This window comes from Acipenser ruthenus, chromosome 7, assembly GCF_902713425.1.
Source record: "Acipenser ruthenus chromosome 7, fAciRut3.2 maternal haplotype, whole genome shotgun sequence".
Taxonomy (NCBI): Eukaryota; Metazoa; Chordata; class Actinopteri; order Acipenseriformes; family Acipenseridae; genus Acipenser; species Acipenser ruthenus.
This window is the reverse complement of record NC_081195.1, coordinates 37,394,820-37,408,831: the sequence shown is the minus strand read 5'-3', so window position 1 is coordinate 37,408,831 and position 14,012 is coordinate 37,394,820. Positions and strand designations below refer to the sequence as shown.

At 40.8% G+C, this 14,012-nt stretch overlaps 1 protein-coding gene across 4 annotated transcripts in view; it reads left to right on the top strand.

Moving 5' to 3' along the window:
• The window catches only part of cwf19l1 (CWF19 like cell cycle control factor 1), a 28,911-nt gene extending 23,456 nt beyond the window's left edge, over window positions 1-5,455 (top strand). For all 4 annotated transcript variants that reach the window (XM_059026868.1, XM_059026866.1, XM_059026865.1 and 1 more), the window contains 2 exons: window positions 1,808-1,905; window positions 3,845-5,455. In XM_059026868.1, coding sequence (XP_058882851.1) covers window positions 1,808-1,905; window positions 3,845-3,989 — 243 coding nt within the window. In that variant the 3' untranslated portion in view covers window positions 3,990-5,455. The remainder of the gene's footprint in view (window positions 1-1,807; window positions 1,906-3,844) is intronic.
• Window positions 5,456-14,012: the final 8,557 nt, after the last annotated feature.

The window sequence follows — 14,012 nt, the reverse complement described above, 5'->3', positions numbered from 1 at the left end:
ACCACTCGAATACGTAGACTACTGCACCCGCCAGCACCACTCCAATAGACTCAACTACTGCACCCGCCAGCACCACTCCAATAGACTCAACTACTGCACCCGCCAGCACCGCGAACAATACACTCAACTACTGCAACCGCCAGCACCACTCCAATACACTCAACTACTGCACCCACCAGCACCACTCCAATACACTCAACTACTGCACCCGCCAGCACCACTCCAATAGACTCAACTACTGCACCCGCCAGCACCATTCGAATACGTAGACTACTGCACCCACCAGCACCACTCCAATACACTCAACTACTGCACCCGCCAGCACCACTCCAATAGACTCAACTACTGCACCCGCCAGCACCACTCCAATACACTCAACTACTGCACCCGCCAGCACCACTCCAATAGACTCAACTACTGCACCCGCCAGCACCACTCCAATAGACTCAACTACTGCACCCGCCAGCACCGCGAACAATACACTCAACTACTGCAACCGCCAGCACCACTCCAATACACTCAACTACTGCACCCACCAGCACCACTCCAATACACTCAACTACTAAACCCGCCAGCACCACTCCAATAGACTCAACTACTGCACCCGCCAGCACCACTCCAATACACTCAACTACTGCACCCGCCAGCACCACTCCAATAGACTCAACTACTGCACCCGCCAGCACCACTCCAATAGACTCAACTACTGCACCCGCCAGCACCATTCGAATACATAGACTACTGCACCCACCAGCACCACTCCAATACACTCAACTACTGCACCCGCCAGCACCACGAACAATACACTCAACTACTGCACCCGCCAGCACCACTCGAATACGTAGACTACTGCACCCACCAGCACCACTCCAATAGACTCAACTACTGCACCCGACAGCACCACTCCAATAGACTCAACTACTGCACCCGCCAGCACCGCGAACAATACACTCAACTACTGCACCCGCCAGCACCACTCCAATACACTCAACTACTGCACCCACCAGCACCACTCCAATAGACTCAACTACTGCACCCGCCAGCACCACGAACAATACACTCAACTACTGCACCCGCCAGCACCACTCGAATACGTAGACTACTGCACCCGCCAGCACCACTCCAATAGACTCAACTACTGCACCCGCCAGCACCTTTCATTACAGGTATCAGCTTCTTAACACCAATATGCAAATGGGATATGCAAATGTTTGTTGAAGTTGCCAGACCGTTTCACGTGCTGTAGGTCAAAGTCATTCCAATGGTCTCGCTGCAGTCGGACTGTGTGACCTACAGCACAGGACCCAGGACGCAGGAGTTTATCTGCAGCGCAAACAGCTCTACTTCGCATTTCAATTTCAAATGTGAAACAGGAACTTGTTTTCACAGAACATTCACACTCTTACCACTTCATATTCAGTTTCCTGCTCTGTCCCTAGATTTTGCTTGCAGTGTGCTTTTTCTCGGGGTTTACAACACCTGAGCTAAAATGCACCAGCGTTGACCTTAAAGCAATCGTTACCCGAGCTCGTGCACCTCCATTGACCTCCTCTACTGTACTTAACTTTCCACCCCTCTTTCAGAAACCTTTTTATTTCTGTTCACTGCTAATGGTCCATTTCCCTCACCCCTCTCCACCTCTTTGCACCTTGGCATGCAGGTAGCCCCCTCCATTGAAGTATTTATCATAGTAATGGGGGAGCTTTACCCCTTTATTCTTGCAGGGAGTGGCCAGCCCCACCTCATGATCATAATAACGTCTCAGTCGCTACACTAATTGAAAGGGTTTTCATCCTGTCTTCTCCAGATCGCTCAGCCAGGCACACCCTATTTCTATGTGGAGTTAGACACGGGGGAAAAGCTCTTTCACAGAATCAAGAAGAACTTTCCTCTGCAGTTTGGAAGGTGGGTGAAGTTTTCCTCCGTCTCAGTTGCTAGCTGTTAAACACTGTTTTCCACTTTTACCAGGGTCTTTACATTCAACTGGGATGGAAATAAGACTTGCATAACAATTTTACCCATTCCAGGTTTTCCTATGAACTTGATTAGCTACAGTGTATAGGTAGCAAGCTCAGGTGTGTCTTCTTAAACATAGGAGTGAATCAAACTGCTATGCAATGGGAGCCTTATTTCCATCCCTGAAATTTGCACCATTTTTGTGAAAGGAAAATACGACTGTAAATGTTACAAAACTTGCAAAGGAAGGCAATCCTGAAAGTTCATGTAAGGACTTGCAAATACTTGTTTGTTACAGTGTTTTTAGGATTAACAGTTTAATTTTAATAATGAAATCTCAATCTCTCTTACCATAGTCTGTAACTTCATTGTTCATTTTGCAGAAGTGTAGGCGTACGCAGTGTTTTAGTTCAAGGTTTCAACACTGCGGACCTGTAAACTGTTCCAATATAATGTGTATATATCGAGCGGTTGTTCAAACAGTTTCTTTTAAAAATACATTTGAGCGCGACTCAAGTACCATGAGTACTGACCATTTGGATGTCAGTAAGTTTTAAACCCTGTTTCGTGCACCTCATTGCAAAAATTTTAAAATATATATTCAGTGTACCTTCAAGAGTTAAATGAGTTCTAACCATTGCTTTGAAATCCATTTCTTACTTCTCTAGCATTTATTGAGTGTATTACAGGCCCTATTTTATTGTGCTGAGAATAGCTTGGCTCTTAACTTGTTTTACATGAATTTAGGAAAGGTAGATATTTAAAAGCAGTTGCTTCCTGGTCTGATTGCTGCGAGACACATGAAGTGATGAGATACCAGAAAGCAACAGAAATGTTCCTCTGTAGCGCTGTCTTTGGGATTTCTGCATGGTTCAGATTTTAAGCACTAGATAATGCAAGCAAAGAACCAGCAGATCTTCAACAGGACAAACGGGGGATCAGTGATACATTGAGGGGTAATAGAATGGATTTGAAAGCCTGGTTCAACAAGTTTACACCCCCATAGCAGCCTAGGGGTAGCTGATCTTTGCATTTCTTGTAATACGGTATACATGGCATTGGTCCTTAAGAGTGAAGTAACAGCTTCACGTTCACACAAAGGAAGTAGTCTCAATGGTTTTGTTGTAATCTGTTTCACTGTGGTGGCTCTAACGAGTGGCGGATCCTGACAAGCCCCAGGTCAGCCCTAAGACCCCACACAGAGTGTACCTGAGCCGGGCACAGAGTCGCTGTGAAGCTCCACCCAGCACCTCGTCCTTCACCTGTACTGCCAGCTCACACAACCAACAGCAACTCATTAGTTTAAGTCTGATCAGAGGGTCTATCCCGTCTGTTGTGATGAGATCTTTAGTCTGAGGGACTCTGTGTCCCAGTGATGACCATCTATCATTACTAAGCTTGATTGGTTTCTGGGGAAAAAAATATACAGTTAATGTCTTCAGAAGTGTAGAGGTCTTGAAAGCTCTTACAAAAACAAATTGTTGAAAAGGTACAGGTACCAAAATAAAAAATAAAAAAACTCCCTCACTGTTTGGAAAAACTAATAATTTAAATGAGCTTATAAAATGCAAACAAAATATACCTGATTTCAAGTAGACAATTGTACTGATGAAGGCATATTGATGAATTTCTGGACTTTTGTTTCTTATGAGCATGACCTCAGGGCTTTATGATTGTTGGAAGTTATAAATACAAATGACCTTCAAATACACTCAGTGGAAATATGAAACAAAGATGTATTTATTTCTTCCTAACCTGCTTGTATCAGAGTTCTGCTTGCAAAGGAGTCACAAAAATGCTAAATATTTATGCAAGTAAGACGGTACAGCGGTACCCTCCAGGACTAAATTATTGTCTTGTTCTTTTATTTTCCTGGAATTCTTTTCAGGGAAGTTCTAGCAAGTGAGGCTGTCCTGAACATCCCCACCCGCGCAGACTGGAGGGAGTGCAAATACACCCGCGACGAGGAGGAGTCGCTGGCCAAGGAGTTCAGAGAGAGATATGAACCATACGATTTCTCACTGCTGGAATAGGACAGGCTCCCGAGCAGCGCTGCACCAACCCACTATTCAAATCGAGCTCTCCGCAGGAATCGGGCTCACAATCAGGGGAGGGTCTCTGGTGTCGATCGGGATGATTCACCATCCAGAGTGAAACAGGTGAAGAAACAGCTGCTGGGGTTTGTGATGATCGCTGCCTTTCTTACTCTCTGGAGAACAGCGATCCTCACAAACCCAGGCAGCCGTTTTCTACTTTTCACCCTGAATAGTAAATTAGCTCGATTTATTAACACCAGCGATGCTCACCTGTGGAGAGCTTAGCCCAATAATAGATTAATGCAGCTCTATTTCAAAGTAAAGATAGAGAAGCACTGGCACACTCGGGATAGCAAACTTGTGTCTGTTCTTGTTAGGGACCATACTGAACACTGTATTTCATTAACGATAAAACTATTAAGAAATGCAAGAAGATAAAGGCTTAGGCCGGTACCTCCTTCAGTGTTTATTTAAAACCAATACATTGCATTCCATCGCCTTCTCCTGTTTTATGCATAGGGTTACCACATGACGCCATGCACACTAGGACGGTTGAGGCATTTAAACTCGCAATGCATTCTGTCTTGACCTGTCTTGGGCACCCTTTACAGCAAGACTAATCTAATCAGAATGCAATCTCATTAAAATCCTCTTTCTGTTTTACAGGTAAAAAATATGCAGGAACGTGTTTCTGGAAAACTAAACTCAAAATGTAGTGCTGGCTTCTTGTCTGCAGCATTGTGCTTGAAACTGGGCCTGCCCTGTTCAAACAGACACAAAAGAAGCGGCTGTGTTATCCAGAGAGGGCTTCATCAGTGACCTGTTATTACAGGGTTAAAGACAGGTTTCCTTGCCAAGCTTCAGACACAATGCCACAGAAGACAGCTGGAGACACACCTCAAATGATAATGTGTGAAAGGCATATTGCCAGCTCTCAGCTGACATCAAAATGTGTCTTTTTATGGTTTGTTTTTTTCAAGCCCGTCAGGACAGATCTGTTACTGGTTACCGTGAGTCGTCGTTTTCATATTTTCAAGGAAAGGCACAAGTTTGCTTTTGAGGGTCTCGGCACATGTGATCACATGTGATAAACTGAACTAAAAACATTGGGTGATCTTTTTAAAGGGTGTATTCCGAGTACAAAATAAACATTAAATAGCGCTTGTTTCATGCAGAAGTATTTTTCAGCTTTCATTCAATTGGTTTCTTTTTTTTTTTTTTTTTAATCAAATTTTCCAGTAATTGTCAAGCACAAATGAAGAGTAACAGACTATGCTACAGAGATACTGTGAATTGATCAGGCAATCAGAAGACAGTTTTACTGAATACTTTGACATGAAACCAGCACTAATGCATTGGATTATTTTAATAGGAATCCATCCTTTTTACCAGAAATTGTGAATTAGAAAGGTGTGATACATTCTATATGTTCAGTAAAATAATAAATAACTATTTTTAATGGGTTTCAGTCCAGTTGTTTTTAATCTGTTTGAAGGACAAAATAATTGGTGCTGAAAAGGTGTCCAACAGCACTGAAAACAAAGAAATGGAGAGAAAGTGGGAGGTACCATTTCTACAGGGGCTGCTGTTTCCCCATTCAGCGAAGGCCTGTCTCATTGAGCTGCACAGTATGTTATTCATTTAGAATTGATGTGCTAACATTCATTCATTTTATAGGTCTCGAATGTGCAGTTTTGAAAGAAACACCTGTTATAACAAACATACATGTTCATTTAAAACACAATGTCTTACACTAGGTTGACAGTCAATAGGCTAGTAAAAGCAAGTGCAGTCAAAATAAATCAAAACTGATGTGCTTCATCTTGCAATATGTTCAATGATTACAAAACTACTGAAGCAGGGTCATAATGGTAAGTCTTTTTTTTCTCTGTGTTGGTGACGTTTTATTTCAAGTATGTCAGTACTGTATTCTAGCTCATTTAGACAAAGGGGAGACTGTGGATCAAGGTTTCAATCCTGATGCTGTGCAGTGCGATTTCCATTGGCTTCAGTTATTACAGCCCTTCTTCAGTGGGACTGCATTGGAGGAGGACTTGGATATTCACGGGGAGCCTCAGAAGTTCTTTGGGTAAACTGACAATTATTCACTGCGCAAAGATGGAATTTCTGAATTGCAAATCAAATCTAATGCAAGTCTACCACTCTTAACTTCACAAATATCCTGCTGTTTGTTTTAGATCATTAAAATTGACCCTAATGTCCACCAAGGCCTGCAGTGTAGCCATTGCGCAATAAGCAAACCTCAGTGACTGGACCCAACCACACAGGCTTGCTTGTGAGTGATTTATCTTGTTTTGGAGGTATTGTAACGTGGTCTATTCACGCCCTCTGACCGTTTAAGCCTGGGACACACTTGATAGCGTGGAAAAAGCAGCATTTTGCCACGCATGTTCACCTTTTATTTCTATGAAACTGAATTCACATTGACGGAGACATTTTCCGGCAGCGGCAACTCTAGCTCTGACCAATCGGATGGGTGGTTTGGGATTGCATCATACATTATAAATCGTCTGGGTTAGTCGAAAATTGCCTGTAAAGGACAGGCTCCAGTTTAGTAAAGGTTGCCTGAAGTTCATTAGAAGTTTAAAAGTTAATAGATAAATCGATAGATAGACAGACCCTCTATTTAAACCGATATTCTGATTATCTGTCATTATCATTAATAGATCCTGATTGTCTGATTCTGTTATTTATAATCAGAGAAGCGGTTCTCCAGTTAAGTGTTGACATGCAGACAGACTTTCTCCATACCTTCCAAAGTGTGTGCTGAAGAAGATCCTTAACACGTTCCATCACAACTGCATTCTCCAGCTTTATACAAGTCTAAAATGACATACTGTGCAGAAGGAAACTCAAATGGACAGACAGGCAGACTCTATAGAGATTATAACACATGATGTAACGTGTGCCAAGTCTAGTCCTTCGCAATATATAGGGGTCTATTCAATTGATATAAATAGTGGTGGAAACAGATACTAGCAGCTTTGAAATATGACATTAGAACCAAACCTGTACATTTTCACTTGAGGCTCACACACACTGTTAGTTCAGTCAAACTTGGGCGATATAGTCTTTATTAAAGCTCACAGATGGTCAGGGGGGCAGGATAGCTGCCCTCCCCCGTTAGACGAAGCCAAGAAGCAGGTGGAGGCTGGGAAAGGGGGTGAACTCTGACACACAGCCAGGACTTAATGGAGTGAGGTAAGATATAAACCCCTTCCTTGCTGATCATTGGACATGTTGTTTGTTGAAGGATGAATAAGATACTAGCTATTCGATTGATGATTTGATCTGGTAGTGGAAGCTTCTACAATAAGCTTGATGTTTACGTGATTTGATCTGAGGTTAAAACGAGTTCTCTGCCTGAACCACCGCTTTGCTTAGATGGGTTTTTGAAGTCCCATTCATTTAATGATTTAAACTAAGGCTAGATGTGCCCCTGCTTAGACACTTCACTAGAATACGAACACACTGACTGGTTAGTACTTGGTACCAATAGAGGTGAGACTTCCGACGAGGTCAGGGGTCAACCAAGGTTGGGTGGTGTAGGACCACTGCCCCCTAGAGGGGAGATACAGAGGAGGTGGGGAGACAGGGAGAAAGACTTGCAGAACATTTAGTGAAAGACGGGCTCGGCCTGTGTAGTATTGGGTAGCCTATAGGGTTAGCATAGCGGACTGTACCTCGCCTCTACAATTACGTCAAGCTTCCAAAGAGTCCATCTTTAAATTGTAGAACAATGGTCGTAACAAGAAAGGGTTTGTTTTCTTGTGAAGTCTATGAGTTTTCTACCAGAGATATGAGGATCAGTCAACGTTGCTATGGCCAAATGGCAGCGCCAACAGTGTTACAGTTTTTATCATTTATTTTCCTGTAGTATTATCTACAAGAAAACCATCTCGTTTCAGCCAGGGCCTCCTATCCTCCACACATCATTTCCTTCCTGACACCGCTTGAGTAAATACTTGATTCTCTACTTTCTATAGGAGGGATGTTTAATTGTAAAAGCATTTGTTGCACACTGCTTTCTGAACTATCAGGAGGCGAATGGATTGTTCAGCCCATACAGTAGGAACACTTTTCTAAACAACTGAAACTGAATAAACTTTCAATTGGATATTGTGTCATGTGCCAAGATTATTGTTATGTTATTTCAACCAAAGTTCAATGAAAACAGACGAAACAGCACAAACACCAAAGGTGTTTGATAAGACTTTGAATAGACAGGGAACTCGCTTTAACAGATCACACGCCACTTCCAATACCAGACAAATCGAAATAGCTACTTTCTTTCTCGAAGGGTCCCTTCGCCCAACATGGGGTGCCCCGTGACCTCTGTCACTCAACTCCCCTCAAAAGAGGGCGGCTCCCGTTGGCCGTTGTAATATAACTGCATCTAATAAATGATTTCTAATCCTTATCAGAACTGTTGCCTCGCTCATTGAATTTATGATTACAAAGGCAGTAACAAAGACAGCAGAGACAATGGGAGAACAATTGTATCCAACTGCTATTAATGTCTGTTTATAAGTGTCTGGTGGCTGCCTTTAATCAAGCTGAGAGTTTACTTTCTCACGCACTCTTTGCTGTGTCAGGCTGTCACCTCTCACCTTAATTAAAGGGTGACACCAAACACTTAGAAACATATGATAAGTAATTCCGACTAAATAAAAAAAAAAAAACAGACAAAAAGCTGACATTACCATATTTAATCTGTTTATATACATCCTGCTGTGGTTTAAACGTTGCGAATGCTTTGCCGTTGACATTGAGTGACGGCTCTCCACTCTCAGAGATATGAGAAGTGTAGCTGCTGCAGATAGGTTCCAATGGGGGGTGTCTTATAATTACAGTCAAAGTACAGTAAAGCTGCAGAATGAAAACTACCAGGGATAATAGAGCTGGTGTTGAATTTACTAGCAGTAGGACGTTGTGACAATCCAAAACAAAGCTTTCCAGAAGGCTGTCTCCTGACATTCCTATAAAATATGAAACCCTTTAGAGACAGCTTTGTTATGGGGTTTAATCAATGAGATATGGCCTCACTATTGTGAGAAGGTGATTATATACACTCCAATGCAATAACAGTTTTTGTATAATATAATTAACTAATTAATTTACTTTCTGTATAAACCTTTAAGGTACCATGGTAAAAATGGTGCTAACTCTTATTTTTGCAATGAGGTGCACGAACAGGGTTTAAAATGTACCGACAGGTTAGCTCTGGCTGTCCAAACTGTCAGATTCCTCCTTGTGATACTTGAGTCGTTCTCAAATGTATTTTAAGAAGAAACCGTTTGAGCAGCTGTTCAGTTCCTTGTGTACCTGGACACACATTACATTTAAAAAACAATAAAATATTTGATTTACAAATATCTATCTATCTATCTATCTATATATAGAAGAAGAAAGTTTGTGTGTCTGGCAATGAGTTGACGATGATGGCGTGTTTAGAGCTTCTTGTTTTCGTATCCAGAGTTTCCTTCCAGTAACTAACTGCAGCACTTCTTTCAGTACCAGTGAATACAAAGATCATGAACGGAGATCCCAAGCTTCCCGCAGCGTGACTCATTCACAAGGAACGGAGCGCTTGTTCAAACGGTTTCTTCTTCAAATACATGTGAGAGTGTCTCAAGTATCGCCAGGAGGAAACTGACAGTTTGGACGGCCAGATCCAAGCTGTGAGCACATTTTAAACCCTGTTTTGTGCATCGCATTGCAAAATTAAGAAAGTTAGCATCATTTCTATTTGTGGGACACGTATGAACCTCACAGGGTTAACTCGGATTTTTGGTTTTGGTTTTTGCTTATGAAAGCACTCGCCAAAACGTTTGACTAATTGATGAATTATTTATTTGAAGTTTTACCTCGAGCATTAGAGGGTTTAACTACAGCCTTGCAAAAACAGATACATTATCTCACCGACCACACAACTTTGCTTGTTACATAAATAACCAAGAAAGTATTTTCTATTAATAAAGTAAATCTCGCCTGTTTTACACTGGCATTCGATATATAGGTTTCAAATGTGCAGCTTTTAAAGAAACACATATTTTAGCAATGTTGTTTTATTTATTTATTTATTTTTATTTTTTTAAGTTCTCAGTTTGCTTGTCTTACCTCAGCAGTGTCTTTAGGGTCATGTTACTGGCTGCAAAATATGTCAATCAATAGCGGAAGCAGCTGATTGCTTGAAAACTAATTGCACAATTTTGGTTTGAAGAGGTGGTGTGATGAATTCACTTGAATTTGAGTGTGTAGTTTTGAAAGATGCACATATTTTAGCAAACATGTTTTTTTCATTTTGGAAATATGGTAAAACGACCATGGAAGTGCAAGAATGCAAACTGAGTTATTTTGCCTTGTTATTTAAGCAAGATATTAGTTGGTTTATTATTATTATTATTAATAATAATAATAATAATAATAATAATAATAATAATAATAATAATCTTTATTTTATACAGTGCCAAGCATCACAAAGCACTGTACAGTTCAATAAAAAAGACAAAAATAAACATTAGGAAATGCAAGCGTATACAAGTTTTAAGACTTGATTTAAAAATATCCAGAGTCTCAGAGTCTTTGATCACCCCAGGAAGAGCAATCCAAAATCTTGATGCAAAACTTCAGAATGCTCTGTCACCCATTGAACGTAGCCTTGTTTTTGGAATAATTAAAAGACCAGAGCCCATTGATTGCAAATTCTGTGAATGAATATAGTTGTGTACTAAATCTTTTTTTTTAGCATGGAGCCAATCCATTTAGGGCCTTATAGGTCATCAGTAGAATTTTAAAAACGATCCTGGACTTGACAGGTAGCCAAGGCAAGGATGCCAATACAGGAGTTGCAGGATTTAGATTTTGTTAAAACTGGATTCTGAACATACAGCAGCCTGTTGAGAACCTCTTAGAGAAGCCAGCAAGCAGAACATTGTAGTCCTCAAGTCTAGAAGAGACAAAGGCGTGTACTAACTTCTCAGCATCAGACAACGACAGACGGGAAAGTAATCGGGCAGTGCTACGTTGATGGAAAACTTTACCACTGATTGTATGGCTGTGTTTGAACTCCTGATGGTGATGAGCTGCCAGTGAAGTGGGGAGAGCCCTTCTTGTTTTTATTTCATGGTTTCCTTCCTGTAATGTCAAATGCAGTAAATACAAATTAACAGCATGAGAGGAGCTCCTACAGAGCTTTCCCAGCACTGTGACTCATTCCAATAACGAAAATAAACCAAACAAACAAAAAAAAAACATTTCATTCGGTTGTGCTCTTGGTATATCAACACTTCCAGAAAACTCATTAATTAATGGTCCTTATTTTTGTTTATTACCTGTTTCCAACTAACCACCAACAAAAACGAGAAAAAAGAAAGAGGGGACTTGATTGTCTATAAAATCATAAATGGTCTAGATAAAGTTAACCCAGGATATGACTTCTAGTTTAGTACAGAGAGAAGAACAAGAGGACATGAATGGAAGCTGAGTAGAGTTTAGAACAGAAGGGATGAAACACTTTTTATACAGAGAGTTAGAAATACATGGAACAGTCAACCAGGTGAAGTAGTAGGATCTGAAACTGGGAAACACTGGGAAAATTCAAAAAGACTCGAATCTGTGCTTTTAAATTAGTACCCCCCAGTAGGGAAGAATGATGTGCTAAAAAGGGACATTTGTTTATGTTTAAATAACTTTTTTTACACACATAACTTGAGAGACAGACCGTATGGAATGAAATTTAAAACCAAATGAAAAAACATTCCTTGATGAAAACCTTGGTTCAATGCATACAGTGGATGTGGAACTGGTTGTAAACTATTTGACTGATTCCTCTAGTTTCTCATATTCGTAATAAAATGGCAAATCGCTCGGTTTTCCCCACTGTTGCAGCATTTTCTTGCGTTTCCTCCTTATAGAGTAAAATGATTTGAAATCTCCCTGTCATTTACAGGTTGGTTTGTATAGCAGGCTGTTCAGAATCAAATTTGGTGAAGGCTTTAGTCTTTATTAACTTGAGGTGACAGGCACTTGTAAACCAGAAGCAACTCTGACAAGTAAAAAAAGTGATTTTCTTCTGTGTTTATTAACCAGTAGAGGTGGTAGGCCCCTGTACTACTCTGTATTATCCTTTTTGCTTTTTTTGTACATAGTCAGGTACATAGTTTATACAGATAAGTCTCAGTAGTCCACCATAATCAGTACAATCCAGTGGTGTAGTTGTGCCGGAACATTCCGGAACGTTGTTCTGGTACTATTTTCTATAGGCAGCAGTGGTGCACTCAAACTCACATTATAGGCAAGCTGCGTCACGTGACTCACATCTCCCGCACAACTGTCTGATTCAGTCAGTCCTCTTGATGCAATGGAAAGAGCATTAGGAACTTCTTCTATTACAAACTACTTCTTTAAGAAGGCTAAACATGCTGATGAAGACGACAGCAACAGTGCATCAACTGCGACTGTGGACACAAACACAAACAAAGCCACAGACATGTAAATAAAGTAAAGGATTCTGACGAGATGGAAAAAGACACTTTGTGGAAATACTTGTAGAAGTTAGTTAAATGCATTACCTAGAAGTTACTAGGAGTTCAATATACAAATAAAATGGGAATTCGTATAATAATTCTTGTTTAAGGAAATCTATATTTTAGTGCCATTCCGGTACATTCGTATGTAGGACTGGTATATCTCTTTAATGTTAAAACGACCTTAAGTGACCTTAAAGCCGCGCTACCAAGGATTTCAATACCATTATATCGCCTCTCATTAGCGTCAGACACATTATCACTGGCCACATTTTCACTGGGTCCTCCTTTGAAGAAGTGCTGACCAGTGCTTTCAGATCCATTCCTAACCTCTTATTAGCACTGGCCTCATTATCACTTTCCCTTTTTGCTACAGATCTTTCCATTCTTTACTTGTTTATTTCTACATTATTATTTGTTTATTTAGCAGACGCCTTTTATCCAAGGCGACTTACAGAGCCTAGGGTGTGTGAACTATGCATCAGCTGCAGAGTCACTTACAATTACGTCTCACCCGAAAGACGGAACACAATGAGGGTAAGTGACTTGCTCAGGGTCACACAATGAGTCAGTGGCTGAGGTGGGATTTGAACCAGGGACCTCCTGGTTATAAGCCCGTTTCTTTAACCACTGGACCACACAGCCTCCTATACATCAATGCAAAAGCAGATATTCAAATAAAGCTCAATAGATTCAAAGCTGCTGCAGCTTCCTGGTACCCAATCATTTCCTCTGCCCAGGAAGTGGTTCGGTACCAGTTGTAGTTTATTATTATACTGCTTGCAAAGTGAAAGTTTTTTGCAATTTTAACGAATAACCCTTTGTGTTGAAACAACTTTTGCTTTGTTTCGTTACCTTACGTGGGATCCTGGGGGACAGGACAACATGTCTTTACAATGCTTCCCTATGCTCTACCAGACCTCTCTGTGCTTTACAATGCTTCTCTATGCTTTACCAGACCTCTCTGTGCTTTCACTGTGCTTTATTACACTTGGATGTGCTTTTAATATGGGAAACTTTTAATAAGGCTTAATTTACCATAGTTTTTTGTATGCTTTACAATGCTTACCTGTGCTTTACAGGCTTCACTGTGCTTTATTACACATTCCAATGCTTTTACTGTAGGGAGTGTTTAGAAGGGTTATCCTGTAATTTGCTTTTATTAAATCATTAATTCAAAATGAATCTTCTGGGAGTTTTTGAGGAAGGGAATGCTCAGAGTAGGCCAGTGATCAAAGATGATTTTTAGAATCTGTGTTCTCCTCCCGCTGTTCATTGAACATGAAGATTTCAATAAAAGGCAGGGAGTGCCCAGCAATACAATCAGAGGCCATTAAATGGAAACCAAAGTGGGATCAGCGCAGTTATTTGTGGATTTATTTCCAACTGGGCTTGGTCGTGCTCATGGGGATATAAAACGTTACAAGGCGTTCAGAAAGACTCTTCTAAATGTTTTGAATGCCCGGTCTGT